This window comes from Pollachius pollachius, assembly GCF_949987615.1.
Source record: "Pollachius pollachius genome assembly, chromosome: 4".
Taxonomy (NCBI): Eukaryota; Metazoa; Chordata; class Actinopteri; order Gadiformes; family Gadidae; genus Pollachius; species Pollachius pollachius.
The window spans coordinates 4563318-4581835 of record NC_136937.1 but is presented as its reverse complement, the minus strand read 5'-3'; the positions used below and the strand labels follow the sequence as shown (position 1 = coordinate 4581835).

The following is an 18518-nucleotide window of genomic DNA, read 5'->3' as shown; positions in this document are numbered from 1 at the left end:
AGCCTTGACGCACATCAACGCTGGACAGTTGAGACCGCTCTCCCCTCTCTGAGTCATGCTCTCTCTTCCATCGCTCTGTTTGTGGTAATCAAGGCTTCTAGACGTGGTGCCGTGGAGCAAGGCCGCTGACACATGTACACGCACACACGTGCACGCATGCACGCAGGCACGCACGCACACACACGCAAACACACACGCACAGGCATGCGCACTCTCCCTCACTCTCACATGCAAAAACAAACAAATACCAACGTACGCACCCTTACACACTCACGTACACATTCTGACACACACACACTCTGACAGACACACACACGAACACAAGAACACTGACACAAATACACACACGTACACACACACACACACACACACACACACACACTCAGTAACACAAACACACGGATAACACTGTGACGACAGTGCAGGGTGTGAAACAACACAGTGTAGCTGCAATGGGGGAACCGAGGGCCCTGAAGGACGTCATCCTGTCCCCTGGGTTATCTCCCCCGTGGCTCGGCAATCCACCAGCTGCTGACCGTTCCCTGATTATAACCTCTCATAACGGGAGCTGATCCTGATGAGACAGACATAAGTTCAAATATATCTCACCCCAAGCAACACTGCTGCCGAGATAACAGGCCCCCCATGGTCTCCCAACACTGTCCGGTGTTGTTGTGTGATGATGTGTCTATGTTGTTGTATGTCTAACTTGTTACTGTACGTTAAATGTGGTGCGTTACTTTGAATTGATTGAATAAACAGCGTAATCCGAACGAACCCCTGGCTCCTAACACAAACTGCTATTGAGGAGACAGGGTGGGTTAACAACAAGATAAGCTATTATGATTGGCTAAGGCAGAGTTATGTTTCATGGTAGCCAATCGGAGCCAGTGTTTTTACACACAAGCCAGAACACGTGCGCCACACACACACACACACACACACACACACATACACATACACACATAACACACACACGCACACGCACACACCAAACAGATTCAATGAAGCAGAAGAAATGGCGAGTCCGGAGAAATCCGATGAGAAGTTAGCATTTTCTGTAGTATTCGGGAGATGTTCCACAGACTTTGCAACCAAGAAAATTAAAATTTAGTTGGAAGTAAATCAGGGCCTTGAATGGGCAGTTCAACCATTCAACACATTAAGGCCAAGTGAAAACTGCTCAGAAAAATCCAAATTCTTTAACATATAGCAACTTTTTACAGTAACACAAATAGTTACTTTCCCTTGTAACTAGTTACTTTTATTATAGAGTAATTAAGTTACAAACTCAGTAACTTTTTGGAACAAGTAGTGAGTAACTATAACTAATTACTTTTTAAGGTAACGTTCCCAACACTGGTCCACACATACAATGACATTTTTTTATCTACAAAATGGCGGCGGGCCAAAGATCGTTGACGTCATGGCTGACTGGCTCGTCACTTACTTTGAAATCTGCCTCACAATTCCACCAAATTATTCCTCATTGGCCTGGTAAAGTCTGTCAGTTTAAATCTGTAAACTCATTCCTGTTTACATAATTTTAGGCATTTCATTTAATAAGTCTCTGTGTGTGACTGAGTGTTTTGGTGTGTGTGTGTGTGTGTGTGTGTGTGTGTGTGTGTGTGTGTGTGTGTGTGTGTGTGTGTGTGTGTGTGTGTGTGTGTGTGTGTGTGTGTGTGTGTGTGTGTGTGTGTGTGTGTGTGTGTGTGTGTGTTTGTGCCTGTGCCAATGCCCGTAGCCAACTTTGTGGTTATCGAGTTATGGAGCTCGGTCATTTTTTTGTAGAAGGGTAACCACATTTTGGAAACTAAATACCACTTTATTACTAATCTGTGGTTGAGAACTTCTTTGAGAAGAGAATGCGTTATTCAGCTCAGACTCGTTACTTTGTGTCCATGGAGACATCTGGTGGTGTGTGCTACCCGAACACACCCCCCCCCCACACTATTTGAGGTGGTTGGAGGGGGAGCGACTGTGGATCTACCTCACTACCCCAGCTACGGCCCTGCCTGTGTGTGCGCGCTTGTGTGTGTGCATGTGTGTGTGTGCATGTGTGCGCTTGTGTGTGTTTGAGTGTGTGCGTGAGTGTGTGTGTGTGCGTGCGCGCGTGTGTGTGTGTGTGTGTGAACTTAACAAGGTCCAAAGCGCTTCGGCTTTTAGCAAGCTGCAAGTAAATGAGAAAATGTACATTTTGTTAAACACTAATGGTACGTTTATGGTATGCACCAGTATGTAGGGATACTGTAAGCATATACGGTATGCGCGTTAATGAACGGTATCTGTATGTCGGACCTGTATATACATAGATACACAGTCATATATCTCCTCTTAAACTACATGCACTGTGTCACGCAAAGCCCAACTTTCTCTTGGTCTGGATATGTCTATTATTTGAATCTCTCTCTCTCTCTCTCTCTCTCTCTCTCTCTCTCTCTCACTCTCTCACTCTCTCTCTCTCACTCGCTCTCTCTCTCTTTCTCTCTCTCTACTTACTAGGTAGTATGGGAGCTTTGATTTATATTTTGTATGTTTTTGTGGAATATTTTTGGAATGGCCGGAATGTTATCCAACCTTTACTACCCTGTCGTGTGTCTGTGTATGTTTCGTTGTAGGATCTACCGTATGGTAAAAGTCACGCTGGTTCTCTGGGTAATGTATATACAGTATGTGTTTTGTGTGGGTGTGCCCGTGTCTGTGTGGTGTTTTATGTTTGTGCTATGTGTGTGTTTGTGTGTGCTATATGTGAGATGTGTATTTTATGTATGTATTTATGTGTGTTGTATGTAGTTGTGTGTTTGTGTACTGTATGTGTGTGTGTATGTGTGTGTGTGTGTGTTTATGTGTGTGTTCTATGTATGTGTGTGTGTGTAATCTTTGTGTGCTTTGTGTGTGTGTGTGTGTGTGTGTGTGTGCGTGCGTGCATGCTCGTGTGTGAATGTGTGTTTCATTGAGTGGGAAAAGCCCACCAAAGGAGTCTTATGTAAAAGGTTATGAGGCTCTTTGGTGTACGTGTCATGTTGTGTTATCTGTGCTAGTGAGTGTGTCTTTAAAGGTCCACCGGCTCAGACATCCTCAGTGATCCCCAGGGAGATTGTGTATGTGGGAGTGGGTATTCTTGGGGTAATTCTGCAGTAATGTACTGTACAGCAAAGAGACAACAACAACTAGCAAATCCAATCAAACAGGACTTACCATCCCTTATATTCTTATTTTATGAAGTATTTTTTAAAACATTATACTTTCTTATTTCCCAGAAGCCATTTTCTCATTGCAAAGCATCTGACCAGATCCAACAGTCTACAACGGACCAGGGAACCTCCCTTGTGTTCACTGGCATCTCTTCCATTTCAGATTGTATTATTCAGGACCTTTAAAGGGCACCTATTTTCAAAGTCACAACTCTTCTCTTTCTATCTTTGTTGTACATCATAGTAGGTGAGGGCACATCAGAGTAGGTTAAACTAACAATTGTTAGTGCTTGGCTCGATTCTATAAACCTCCTCACTGTACCGATAGCGATATATTATTTCTCCTTCTTCTGACAAATGTACTTATCGTAAGTCGCCTTGGATAAAATGCTAAATGCCCTAAATGTATTTTTCCACCAGGTGTGATGTTGATTAGCCACTAGAAGCCATTTCAAAATCGACCCACTAGTGACATCACACATGGGTGTGTGTGAATGACGGATGGAACGAGCCAGCAGACTGAACCAACTGTCCGGCTGCTCTGTCCCTCATACATCCGGGCGGACCCACCCATGTGTGAGGTCATTAGAGGGTAGATTGCGTTATGGCTTCGAATGGCTAATCTGGTGGTGTAAGGGGGCACCTCAAATGGCGGACACGAGTCGATTGGATATTCATGGACATTTTAACACGGGACGGAAGTTTCCATGTTACAGTAGCATGAGTCAACTTTCCTAATTGTTTTTGACTTTGTCTGCAAATGATCGTGTTGGCAGCAGACCTAAGGGCTTGACATGGTCGGTGGTCAACCGAGCAGTCCCCCTCCTTTGGAAGTCATGAGTTGTTCCTGCTAATCATTTCCTGGGTGCTTGCAATTAGTGGAAAGTTTGTCTGTCTGTCTGTGTTTCTGCCTGCTTGTATGTCTATGTGTCTGTCTACCCGCCTGCCTGCCTGCCTGCCTGCCTGCCTGCCTGCCTGCCTGCCTGCCCACTACTATCTGTCCAGGGACCTGGCTGGTATGTGACGCCCTTTCAGAAGCCTCATATCAGCTGGTGCAACGTGCCAGAAATGGGCCTTGTTTGGTTTTGATTTCAATGTACACATTGATAATATTACCGGCATGAAGTAATCTAAAAGAGTTATAAAGATTAATGTGTGTGGGTTGCATGTGTTTTTTGTGTGTGTGCTTGTCGCGTCACATGCGTCTTTTGGCTGTGTGTGTGTGTGTGTGTGTGTGCGTGCGTGCGTGCGTGCGTGTGTGCGTGCGTACACGTGTGTGCGGTGGTGGATTTAATTGTGGATGAGTGGCGGTGCAGGCGCCAACTCCATAGCCGACATGTTTCCAGTGTCACCAGACACCAGACTTCACACAGAGGCAGCCGGGCTTAGCTGCTCTTGGTGTGGCTTGGATGGTGCTGATATGCGCTAATATAGGCTAACTCCTCAGTAGCTGCGCTAACTCAACAGTAGCAGAGCTAACGCCACTGTAGATACGCTAACCCAACTGTAGCTGTGCTAACTCCACTGTAGCTACGTTAACCCAACTGTAGATATGCTAACTCCACTGTAGCTGTGCTGACTCCACTGTAGCTGCACTTTCTCCAAGGTAACTGCGCTTATGCCACGGTGCTATGGTAACTCCAACATAGCTGTGTTACCTCCAAGGCGGCTGCGCTTAATTCCACAGTAGCTACACTAACCCAGCAGCCGCGCTAACCTCGTGCTGTTATGCTTCTAGCTCCTCGCGTTTGACGTACACTGATGTTGTTTGGGAAAACAGTTGCTCTCCAGTTGAACAGTATGACAACTTTAAGCTAACATCTTCCCCCTCCCCTCTTGTTTTGTCTCGCCTACCTATTCCTACCAACCATCTGTCCACTGTGCAACCTGTCGACCAATAGTATTTTGGTTCATGGACCACTGCCCCGTGTCACTGATTAACTCTGTGGAGTCATCCGAGCCCGCCACCATCGAATGTGCCTTCGCGATAATAGGATGTTGTGTCCAGGCCAATGCTTTCACCACCATTTCTTTCCATCTACCCATTCAATTTCATCATCCAAGGACCCATGCTAAGGGCACCTAATGATTGACAGATTGACATGACCAATAAGGTGGGTCCATCTCGGTCAAGGTCACTTTGAGATCTAGGTTATTTGTCTCTGTAGTATTAGTAGTCGTTTTTTTTTTAATATATTTATCGGATGGTCATCTTTTGTTATTTTAATGTAAGGATTACCTTATTTTTTTCTTGTACATTATTAACCACGTTATTTTAAATGTTTTATTGTTTATCTAGTAGCAGAATACTTAGTATAGCCCTGATTGAACACAGAAACTTGCTCGCACACACACACACACACACACACTCAGTCACACCTGTTTCCTCAAATTAGATGCACACTTCATCAAACTACCGTTTTACTTCTTTATTTCACAGAACCTGAATAACATCAAACAGTAACATTTACTACAGTTATTTTTTTTAATAACTAACATAACATCTTATTACTAGTTATTGACAAAACATAGGATAAATAATCTTTGGTAAAATAAAATAAAATAAAATACAAAGATAACTTAAATGCATAGTCTTTCTTTAAATAGTACGATGGAATATATATATATATTTATAAACTGGTGCACAATATTTTCACAATCAAGGAGAGCACAACGTACATATTGAGACACAACCGGGGTGATCCCAAACAACAGAAGTCGTCGTCTGGCTGCACTTCACAGGTTCAACTTCACAATGACTTACAATTCAAGTTGTGCGACGATAACAGACCTACACACGCAATAAAGTGCTTTCTGCTGACCTATCAAAGGTGGGGTACCTCACTGACCTCCAAATGGAAAAATGCGTGACGGGGAGGAATGAAAAATGGAGTACAGCAGTATAAATATTTTATCGAAAAAGTACACCCAAGACACACTTTCATGTTTATATAATATAACCCCCTTTCCTTGGACTCTCTCAGAACAAAAGACAGCGATATTGTTAATTTCGTTCCGGTTTTTCCAAATACTTTCATACACATGCAGATATGAGGCGTTCATGGCATAAGGTGGGGACAGAGCAAGCGATCGGCGTTAGCTTACATTGTAGCTACCTAACATTGTTGTCCAGGTAAACAGAAAAACCTGAGCACTGATCAGGCGGTCCCAATGACGCAAATGCTGTGTTCAAATTCCATCACCGAGACGCACAGAAAGACTCAATATACATATAGACAGCATCCGCACACAAGGTGAAGGGGTTGGTGGGGGCAACATATGAAATCCACAGTAAATCAAACACAGCAGGGCAGATAAGTTATACCTGGCGTGGTGCAGGCGCGTATGCACACACGCCGACACAAACGCATTTCCCGGGCCTCGTATCGTACGTGTGTGATGTAGAAGAAGTACAGAGATCCACCCAGGGTTGTTTTTTTTAATACATTTGCAAAGCCTTTTTAATGATCCTTTCATGGGATTAGCTCTGTTACAGAATAAAGAGAGGGAGAATGGCACAGTTCATGTATTTTTCTCTGCAGCAAGCCCTTTGAACGGATTAAAAAGATTGTGAACCTGTGACCTGACAGTCCCTAGATTAAACGACGGGGGAACATAAGAAAGAGAGATTGAGAAATGACTAAACCCTAAGGAAGAAACCGCCCAAGAGGCCTGCCACCATGTCCAAGTATGTTAAGACACAAACGATAAATATAATGATGCTATCAAGTAGATAGATGCGTACATTGTCTTACAGTGCGCAGTAGATCAAACAATGCAATTACTTCAAGTCAAGTCTTATCAGGTATTTGGTTTGAAGTTTGAAGAGTTATTAAAGGTCATGTCATTAAAGACATATCCGAGGGGAAACTACCAATCAGATAGTCTGAGACTACTCAATCAATGAAACACTACGAAATCAACTTAATTAAATGTCCCGAAGACTCTTCTAAAATATCCAACATTATCCTACATTCATACTAAAAAACTGTAAACTGCAGCCAGCAGGCAACCCCCAGATTAGCCTGAAGTAGTCATTTATATTTATAATGTTTAAAATAGGCCTAGATTCTGTCTCTCAAATGAAAACAGTTTTTTATGGAAGTATGTTCTTTAAGTTCGTAGTTTGGGACAGTTTTAGTAAGTGTGTTGAGGGGACTATTGTTGTGCAATCATCTACCTACCATTTTCGAATATAACGACGGATATATGTAACTAAGGTTTTTTACAGTGTGATGGTATTTTACCGCTTGTCAGCCGAATGAAAGACTGATCTTTCATTCAAAACCTTCCTTGTAACTTTGTGTTTGGACAACGGTCACTAACACACATCTAACGGATGACAAGCATGATTGTATGTGTCCCATTTCACTCCTTAAAAAGTATTATTATTACGTAATAATTACAACTAACAATTGTCACCTCCCCTGAAGAAAAAAGCCTTTGGTCCGGCATAGTCTAGTAACTGGGCTAGCTAGGGTTTTCAGACTCCCCAGCTCAACCTCAAAGGTCTCTTTCAGCCTATCGGTAATCCTCCTAAAGCAATCCTAACCCCTGACCTGTTTCAGACCATGACCAGTATCTGCATTCACATCTGAGTTCACATCAAGTTTCATGGAATAAAAGCGTCTCCTAAATGACTTCATAGCAGAGAGTGATTGTGAGTGAATCAGCTGTGCGATGACACGTTGTAAGCAGGAGTAGTTGGGGGGGGCATGTGGGGGGGGGGGGGGGGTTATCTGGGGTCTGGCTATGGCGGTACATATAACTGAAGTGATGCGATTAGCTATTATTAAACCTCCGTCAACCTTTTAATTCCCAACTTACAGGAGGCACTTATGAAGCACGTGAAAGGGGGGCCGGGGGTAATATGTCAGGCTCCGTTTGCTCAAGAGCACGGACACACCAGCGGCGGTGCAGGGATTGCAGTGATCCATGTCCTTCGGCCCTCTTTGCCACCTGTTGCGCTGGCCGGTCAACCGTCGCAGGGCAACTGGGAAAAGCGATACCATGGGAGCACGTTTTGGGATTGAGTGTCAAGGCCGTGCCAAAAAAATACTAAATATATGATTTGTGTTGCCTTTTTTCTGTCGGCCATCATAACAGTCACTGCCAAGTGGAAAATTTTGAACCATAGTCCTGATGAAAGTCCTTATGAATGCTGATGAGGGCTGATGAACTCTGATGAGTCTGAACTCAGGGTTGCAGGGTTGCATTGAGCAGTGGGCTTGGTCAGAAAACCAGTAACATCACAGAAAGTCCAGATGATTCCCCTGGAGTAGGGAGACGGGTGCAGTCGGGATGTGAACAGTTCACGAGGTAACAAGGGTTTGTTCGGAATCTGGAAAAAAACGGCGATCCTTCGGAATATGTGGGTCATGGCAAACCCTCCAAAGGCTACTCCATGTTGAAATTCACATTCAGGGGTAAGGAGGGGGAGGAGGCTGTGTGTGTGTGTGTGTGTGTGTGGGAGGGGGTTGATGTTTACTTTTTTCATCAATGAACCGTAAGCTGCTGAGCCAGCGACGAAGAGGTCAGCAGAGATTATTTTGAAGGTGGGGGGCAATTTGGAGTGAGAGGACGAATGCCGGACAAGCTTAATTTTGCTAACAGGATTAGAGTCACTGGAGGCCTTCTGATGTCCTTGAGAGTGATGAAAAGACTTCAACGAGAGCTAAACATCAGTGGGAAGGTGTGAATTCACACGGGGGTAAGCGGGGTCCAGGAGCAGCTTTGGAACGGCTTAAAAATTGGTCCTTTACGAAAAACGGTGAAGGAGCGAGGTGACTTCAACGGTTTGAGTCATTTCATAGGAATACATGGGCTGCAGACTACGGTAGGCTTCAAATGCAAAAGGCTATCGGAATACGTTAAGAGATAAATATCTGTAGATACGAACAGAGTGTAGCTGTAGGCGTTGGAAAAGGGCGGACCCGGAGCCCGGGATCATCCGAAGCTATGGGGGCTCATGGGGTTCACCGAGGGGGAGTTTTCTCGGCCACTCTGGCCAATGAGCTGGTAGAGCCGATGGCTGAGATTGTGTACCGAGCAGGTGCCCAGGGGGCAGCCGTCCTTGTTGGACTTGATGTGGGGCGAGTTGTTGTGGTGATGGCGGCGGTGCTGGCGGTGGTGGGCGTTCCGGCTGGTTCTCAGGGACCGGCGAAGGATCCGGCGACTCGAGTCTGGTCGCGCCCACGCCAGACTGGACGCCACCGCTCTGGCGTTGGCGGACGCCACGCGCTTGAGGGATTCCGCCAGCGATTCCGAGGGGCGGCGGACGGCGAGAGACGGTGTGGCGGTGGAGGCGTCCGAGTTGGCTTCTGGAACCAGGGCCTCCATGTCGGACTGGACACTCTGCCTCTGAAGGAGGTCTGATCTGGGGGGAGAGCAGAGACAAAGAGCGGGTGAATCACAGCATTCAGGCCGACCACTACCTGCTATGGGATGACTGACCACTTGACATCCAGGGTGATGTACGTCTTGAGGAGAGTACAGACTTTGGATTCCCTTGCGTGGTATCGACTACAAAAACAATAGGGCCTTACAGTAGAGTCTGCAAGGACAGTCAGTTTTTCATTGTGTGCCTTTTTTTGAAGGTCAATGCTTCAAAACAAATACACTCACACTCAACCCCCCTTTGGTCTATCATATTATAATGTCCTGGACATCTAATATCATTAAGAAGAATAAATGATGGAAACTGGCATTGTATAGTTCTACAATATTTCCAGTAGCGAGTGTGTGTAGCCAATCCAATAAACAGCCTTGGCATGTGCAGTGGAATACTTCCTCTAAGCCAGCAGGTATTTGGGTCTACCTTGTTATGAGACCTGAAACCAGCAGGAACATGAGGCTAATTATCCTGGAGGAAAACACCATGTTTCTGACAGGCCCGGCCCTAAAGGTCGCTCAGCAAACACCGCTCTGGCTGATGCCGGTCGCCTTGCCATCTGTTGTTTGGAAAGGGACACTAGCTACTCAAAACGTGACCCTCACCTCTCCTCTTAGCGGCCATGGCCGTGTTTGTACAGATTGCCCCTGATTTGAGTCCTTGAGTTGTAATCTGTTGCTACTGTCGAACAGACAAAATGGAGGCTGTGACTCGTGAAATGTCAACACATCTGGCTGAGGTGGGAAATTTAAAATGTAACCCGTCCCTACACAAAAATACTCTTAACTGTTATTTTTACATCCTCAGTCTTACCTAACATCATTGCAGGTTCACCATTGCTTCACTAAACCACGTTTGCAATGAAGACCACAATAATGGCCAATTCTGGTTGTGAAATGCATTGAACACTGACTAGCTTTTTATGGGGAGAGAAGCGACGGTGGTGGACCTTACTAAACGCCCTATCCATTGTATCAGTTTGTAAAATGCTAATCAAATCAAATCAAATGTATTTATTAAGCACATTTAATAACAAGGTGAGGGGGGGGGGATCTTATGTTTTATGTTTTTGTTATAATTCACACCGTTTTTTGTTTTTTTGCAGTATAAAGTAAACGATGAACTAATGCCTGTATGTGAAGTTTGTGTGTTATTGCAGTGACTTGGCTGGATTTACATGCAACGTAAGAGTAATTGTAGTGTCTGTGATGTGATGCTGAAGCCCGCTGCCCACTGTGGAACGAGAGCGCAGAGCCGTGGAACGAGAGCGCAGGTACTTCTGTAGTGAGTCAATCTGAACTTGAGTCACTACAGAAGTACCTTGCGCTGTGCGTGTGCGTGTGTGTGTGTGTGTGTGTGTGTGTGTGTGTGTGTGTGTGTGTGTCGGACAGAAACAATCTATGTCGTTCAATGAGCAGTGGCTAGTGTTTCTCACCACTTCATAACAAAGAACGATTGTGTTCTCGCTTACCAGGTTACCACATGGAGACTCGTTGTGCTGCTAGCCCAAGACGCATTTTAGCGTGCAGCAGCCAACCTTAACGGCTTATCACACTTACACGTTAATGTACATTTATCTTTCGCAACAGCGTAAGCGAACACAAATCATTCAGCATTTATAATTGTTCCCTAGCAAGTGTACACGACTCTTTCCTGTTGCGGATCTGGAATGTGAGTTTGTGCCAGATCTTTCCTGGAACAAAGGTGTTACAAACTCTCTTTGATGACAACTTGGTCTTTTCACTGGTCTGGATAAGCATTCTTGGCTTCTGTAAATGTCTGCTGGGGGGATCTAGATCGAGATATAGAACAGCCACCACAGCGATGATGTCATCTCGTTCATCTCTTGATCTGCTCTTTTATGTTTTGAATCATGTATATCAGAAAAACTGGCACATACACATATCAACCAAGTATCTGCCAGGCAGATACTTAGTTACCTACATAACCCCCAGACTTGCCCAGCCCTCACAGAGACTGGCAAGCTTTCCTCAGCACCAACGGCCCAAGACGGGCCAAACAGCAAGGGGCCACTCAGGGGCCACTCTAATCAAGAGTTAAAAGTGGCCCCTTCCGTTTTAATCTCAGACAAACAGAGCGTTTGTTGTGGGACGTAAGCGAAAGGAAAGGCGATTTATTTCCAACCCAAACACTGTGCCCACTGTGTTCCCACAGCTCTGTTTTGGGAGCGCAGAGCCCAGATTATACCGTAGGAAAAACGAAGGGCGGCATGAGACACCGATTGTCCAGCCTGTAAGCGGGCAGGGCTAAATGGCACGGCTGTCGTTCGCGGCGACCCAGACAATACAGGAAGCGCACACCGTTTTTAACGTTGTGGCTGGGCCCCCTCATTTAGGCTTGAATGTGAACACCAGTATTGGCAAGGTAACCAGACACAGACAGAGAGAGAGAGAGAGAGAGAGAGGGAGAGAGGGAGAGAAAATAACTGCCACGTTTTTAAAAAGCGCCACGTTTTTTTTTATGACTCATCATCACAGGGCTCTATTTTCGCTCGCCTGTCGAAAGAAGTGGCACACACCAGCACCAAAACCACGTCACGACACAGGCCGAAGTGAGACGGCGTGGAGGTTTCCCCTCCACCACAGGACCTCTTATCAAACATCTCCCCCCCCCCCCCCCCCCCCCCCCCCCCCCGACCCTTATAACCTCCCCCCAACACTACAGTAAAGTTAAACCGCATTTTCTATCTCAGCACCTTCCACCCCCGAACCCTGAATTTGGTCTAATCCATTTCCATCGCTGTTCTTCCTACCATAAGCTGCTCTATTTACAGGCACATGGAGTGGGGCCTTCCATGCAGAGCAGGATGCAGAAGAGGGGGAAAATTTGGCCTGAGCCACTAATCCATACTGGAATTCTCTGCCTTACCACCCGCCTACACCACACACACACACACACACACACACACACACACACACACACACACACACACACACACACGCATTGGTATAGGTTAGAACAAGCAAAGCCCCATTGAGAAAACGCGTGAGAGTTTGTTTTGTGTGTTACGTAATACATATGCTGCTTATCGCCTACACACGGCTTCTGTGTTTTAATAAAACGCAGCGAGTTTGAATTCAACCCTGAAGCTAAGGTCATGTCGTGTCACGTCAGGAAAAAGCCAAGTCCAGACAGGATGAAGGAGCAGAAGCTGGGTCAAACCGCAAAGAGAATCCACCGCTAAATGTCTTCAATCTCACAGTAACGAGACGCTTTCGAACAGGCTCTGTAAAGTCGAGGCGGGTAATTTCTGAGGTCCATATTTAACCTGGCTCCAAACACCCAGCTATTTTCCATCGAGCAGAAAAAAAAGAAACGATTATGTAAAAACGTTGAAGGAAGAGAGAGTGTGCGTGTCTAAAGGCTGTGTTCCGCTAAACTGCAAATTTGTCCATGTTTGGAGACGGAAGACCGGGCGGCCATTTTCTTTTCCCGGTATTCCGCTCTGACATTCTTGTGCCCTTATCAGGAGCCCTGAGAGCAACGTGGGCAAGACAGAGAACAGGGAGAGGAATGGTATGGCTCATCCCCGCTACAGCCGGGTGTCATAACACAAGAAAGATGGCCCCACGTTATCATCGGCCTGTCATGACCGAGGCAGGACATTGTGTGCAGTGTGGAACTGAGAGAATGTACAAGATGTGTGTGTGTATTTTTGTGTGTGTGTGTGTGTGTGTGTGTGTGTGTGTGTGTGTTTGTGTGTGTGTGTGTGTGTGTCTCATGCCACAGTCCCTGGGGGGAGACAGGGATCAGATTCACGGAAGAAGGAGTCATTTTCCGTTTTCAGATTTCCTCCTGCCGGCGTCATAACTCGCCGTGATTGAGATCGACGTGCCGATCCAAAGCGCTTGTGTCGGGGCCCCCTGTCTGCGGCCCTTGACCCCTCTCCGTGTGAGCGGGCCCCCAACACAGACACAGACTCTTTGTGACCCCGCCTACCATCGCCGTGTGGGAACACGGAGCCGAATAGGAGGAGGGACGTAGGTGGCACGCAATCCGATCGGCGGGAGGCTCGAACAGAGAGTGCGCTTATCGCCACTGACCCGGGAGGAATTCCCTGAGTCAACACAACGTGAGAGCGAGCGATTGATAACGCAATCCGAAACACCAGCCGCACGGGAGTTTGGTGTTGTTATTGTGGACTTTATCAGCCGGGTTCGGAATCACACTGTCTTTTTCCGTTCAATAATTTTTTGTGACATTGTTACGAATAGTGGATGCCGTTCATATTTCCGGTATGTACGGTTCGATGATAGGATACATCAACAAGAAGCACGAACCGTGTTCAAACCACGGAGAACTGGGCTCAGAGCAACAGCACAAGGATGAATTTCACGCACGCACGCACACACACACACACACACACACACACACACACACGCACACACCAGGATGATGTTGGGCCCACCTGTGCAGCCTAGACACACCTGTTGCTGGGCTGTGCAACAGGACACTCACACAAGGTCACTCAATAGTCATCTGGTCCTCCCCTAGCACCATGATAAATCCCCCACTGCCCTCGAAACTAGCTCCCTCATCGCAATAAGGTTACCACGGTAACCCCATACAGGGCCCATACTGCTTACAAGGGAACTCCTTGTGATGACACGTGCTATATTTTGGGCTTTCCTGTGAAAAGTGATGGTGGCGAAACCACAGAGTTTTTAAGGAAACGGGATTTTTGTGACTTCACTTATTTTGTGTGTTTGTTAGAAAGTGAGGGAGCCGGCCGTGGTAAGGATTATGCAAGCGGGGCGGGGCGCCGTGGGAGCCAGACCCAGAGAGAGTGAGAGGGAGCGGGGGGAGGGTGAGTCAGAGGGAACGGGGTGTGGGTCGGAGATCCACCAGGAGAGGGCCCTCGGAGCCGAGAGCCAACCCGCTCGTCTGCTGCAATGCCTAGGGCCGCTTGTAGCGCTGGCTGGCTTCCTGAGTCAAGTGTGTGTGTGTGTGTGTGAGAGTGTTTGTTTGTATGAATGTGCACACACACACGGATAATTGTATGTGCACACACATGCGGATAATTGTATGTGTATGTGTTTATATATATGTGTGTGTGTGTGTTTATACATGTGTATTTGTATGTGTGTGGGTGTGTGTGTTTATACCTGTGTATTTGTATTTGTGTGTGTATGTGCACTTGTGGGCGATTTGTCTTTGTTAACGTATGTGAGCCAAAGGGTATTTGTAATGATCACATGTATTTCCCAATGTCATAAGCCTCTTGCTTTGCCCCAACAAATGTCCCACTTCAAGGGTGTTGAAGTGCGCGACATTTAACGCACATCGAACGCCGCCGACCTTTCATGGGAAACAGGTTTCTCCCGCCTTGAAATTAAAACTTTCCAGGCAGGAGAAGTTCATCACTGAAGTGAATGTGGGCTCATTTCTAAGGAAGCAATTAACTATTCTATTCCGTTCCCTCCCTTAATGTCCACTTCTATTATCCAATAAATATGACAATGAGTAAAAATTGTGTAGATCTGAGCTTTAAAGATAAAACCTTAAAACTTATTTAGATATCTGACGCCTACATTCATAAACTAATACTGTAACAGTCCACCGCAGGGGTAACTCTTCAAACTCAAACTCCGCTTTTGTTATTCGCACATGAGTGTCTCAACTTAAAAACACAGCAGCAGTGGAATGCAAAACATAAAGAGCTATGAATGAATGAATGCATGAATGAGCCTACCTGTCCGTGACAGGGTGATCTGCGACCGGCACAGCCTGAAGTGAATGCGGCTGGAGGGTGAGAAGGCTGATGCAATACACGGTGAGCGGGAGAAGAGACCGCATCTCGGGCCAGATATGGGACCCTGGGGGCACCAAGGGGAGGAACCAGAACCGGGTCGCTGGTCTTCAAATCCCGCGAGAGGAAAGAACCGGGTCTGAGGGGGTCGTGTTGGATCGGAGTCGGAACAGTTCTTCGAGTTTTTCCGGTGAGACCTTCGGAAAGAGCAGATTTGGAATTTTCGTTTTAATGCATTGCTTCTGAAATATTAGTCAGATAAGTGTGATGAAGTGAATGCACTTTTAATTTCCATCCTTTCAGACTTATTACTTATTTCCTATGTGCTGCAAAATATAACATTTTAATAATTGGGTTTAAAAACATAAAAACCCACAAAAGAACTCTCTTATACACTCTCTAACACATTTGAAAATCAATGACAACACATCCTTTCCCCCTTTCAACAAGTAGCATAAGCAAACAATCATGCCACACAAACATCTCAATTAATTAAATACTCTAAACTAAACGTCCAGAACCATATCGATTAATAAAACATTTTTGTCCACAGGGGGGAAAAAATAATAAAAAAGCTTGAAAGCAAATGTATAAAAAAAGTTTGAATCCCCTCACCTTTTCAGCAGGTATTGAACGGAACTCGGAGTAAATTGCTGTCCCACGGTTAAAAAGACGCACTGGTCAGAGTCAAGGTCCTACTGGTGTATGCTGAGCGCGAGGCTCTCTTTATAATGTGGCGGGGCGGGGCCTATCAGTTGGAGTGCTTATAATAAAAAAATAAATATCAAATAAAAACATTATATATCACGTGCCATTATATAGACGATTTTGAGAATCATCTTGTTGGTGTTAACGAATTGCCAGGACAAACTTAATTATTTTGTTTCTATATTTTCTGCAAATAGATTTGCAGGTGTGGTGCCCCATTGCCTGGTTCTTGTGAAACGAACCGCCGTTCCGTTTTGTGGTAGGCTATTTTGAGTTTTCTAGATAACATACGTTGTCCGTGGACATGCCTGCAGGGGTGTGTGCGTCCCTTGAATCGACGGCTGCATGTGTCTCGGTCAGATAAAGCGAGGTCTACCATTCTTCACGTTCCGCAGAAACGTTTCAACGCACGCCCCTCTGCTCAGATCTATATTTTTCAATCATGATGGTGAGGATATATGGCCTCAACCCTTGCAAGCCAAGAAAAATAACACACACAAATGTATTTAAGGTCGGATCTGCCTTACAATTGATGTTTGCAATGTGTGGCCTGTGTATTAGTCCGCATAGTTCACAAGTCCAAACATGTTTTCTTACTAATTCAAATTTTATGACTCATCCATATATCAGCTTCAATCGTCAGTATTGTGATCCAAATTGAAAACGAAGGTAAAAAGCAACCTTTACTCTCATATCACATGACCCGTTGTCAGTTGATCTATTGTGTGGTCCAAGTGGAAAATTATGTAAAAGAAACAACTTATCAAACAAATTATGCAAAAGACTGTATACTGTCAGTATGGTGTAATACTGTCATGCAATCATATAATATATGTATATACTGTGTGTGTATATACATATATATATGTATATAAATATATATTGCGGCATTTGCCATTTGTCACATACAGTATACATGTATACACCATTAAAGTTGTATCCGCATATACTTGATTGGTGTGTACTGTGTACACATTGAATGCAAGATTTGGGGGGGGGGGGGCACCTGCGATGATAACAATACCAGTGAACCAGAGTTCAATATGAACCTACAACTCCTGCAATACCTTGGTCGTTTTAGCTCAGGAGATAGAGCGGGTTCACTGGTAACCGGAAGGTTGCTAGTTCGATCCCCGGCTCCTCCTCGCTGCGTGTCCAGGTGTCCCCGATCAAGACACCTCATCCTAACTGTTCCCGAGCTGGCTGTCCCCTTGCGTGATTGACTCCGCTGTCGGTGTGTGAACTGTTGTAAGTCGCTTTGGATAAAAGTGTCTACAAAATGCCCTAAATTTACCGGTCAACATAAAAAAAGGTTTCTTCTTGATAATCTTTTAATCCATCTCTTAAGCATCTCTTAAGCAGACAGATTTCTCCGTAATAGTTTTCAGTTTCTTGCAAAGCAGAGGCTTTGAACTTCCGTCCTCTTTCTCACGTACAACCTCTCTGTTGTTATAATACAATCAGAGTGAGTAGCGCTTTACAGCCACTTGATTAAGATAATCCATTTTAGGCAGGGAATAAAAGGGATGGTTTCTCTAATCTCGGTCCTCAATTCATTTTCCCAAAGGTTTTCCTGGTAGAGGGCAAAAGGCAAAAAGCGGGCGTAGACTCTGTTATAAGTGGGTCATCAGATTACATAAACACAACAGTGCTGTTACTGCATGTTTTGATTATAAATTTCGTCATTTTAGCCACATGTAAAACCTAGTCAGGTTACCCACAGGGGGCTTTCTTTATAATAAAACACCAGTCTTGTGTGTTGGACTCTGCTGGGAAAGCAGACCAGCTCTCAGTTCCAATGAAGTTCACTCATACATCCGTCACCTTCCAAAAACCACCTTGACCACACAGCTCTTTCGCGCGTGGTCGTTGTAATTATGTGGGAGTGTGGCAGAGCAAAGGGGTTCTGAGTTCCAACCCATTTATCTAACGATGAGTGAGCCTGTGACAGCTCTCGCCCCGCGAATCAGTGGCCGAGAGGGACGGCCGGTCCTGGGCGGTCCGTCGTTCCACCCTCGTCACTCTCTCTTTGCAGAGTCATCAGTGGACATGAAAGACAACGCTTGGCCAAGGTGCCCCAGACAATCATTAAGGAGCTTAGAAAGAGCTTCCATCGGTGCCCACTGTGGCTCTGAAAACCTCCCAAACATGGGAAGACATGGCCAAGCGATCGCAGAGTGCAGGAATTTTGTTTGATGTCCTTTTGCAAATTGACTGATTTTAAGTCCACAACGATGAGGACCCAGATGGCATTGTATAGAAAGTGTGATTAATGTTATGAGTGTTATTTGGACCTGAACAGACAGACAGTCTGGAAAGCAAAGGTTGGGTGGGTGCGTGTGTTTGTGCATGTATGTGTGTGTGCGCAATGCGCATGAATGCTGCATGGTTGCATGTGTGTGTGCGTGCATGCGTGTGTGTGCTTGTGTGTGCTTTAATGTGTGTGTGTGTGTGT

The 18518-nt window shown here is 45.5% G+C and overlaps 1 protein-coding gene across 1 annotated transcript; it reads right to left on the bottom strand.

The window, feature by feature from the left end:
• Positions 1 to 6721: 6721 nt before the first annotated feature.
• Positions 6722 to 16048, bottom strand: adm2a (adrenomedullin 2a). Its single transcript, XM_079736000.1, has 3 exons — positions 15971 to 16048; positions 15299 to 15552; positions 6722 to 9570 (listed from the first exon to the last, which is right to left on the bottom strand). Exons 2-3 carry the CDS (start codon positions 15400 to 15402, stop codon positions 9141 to 9143), a joined length of 534 nt encoding a protein of 177 aa, XP_079592126.1. The 5' UTR covers positions 15403 to 15552; positions 15971 to 16048; the 3' UTR covers positions 6722 to 9140.
• Positions 16049 to 18518: the final 2470 nt, after the last annotated feature.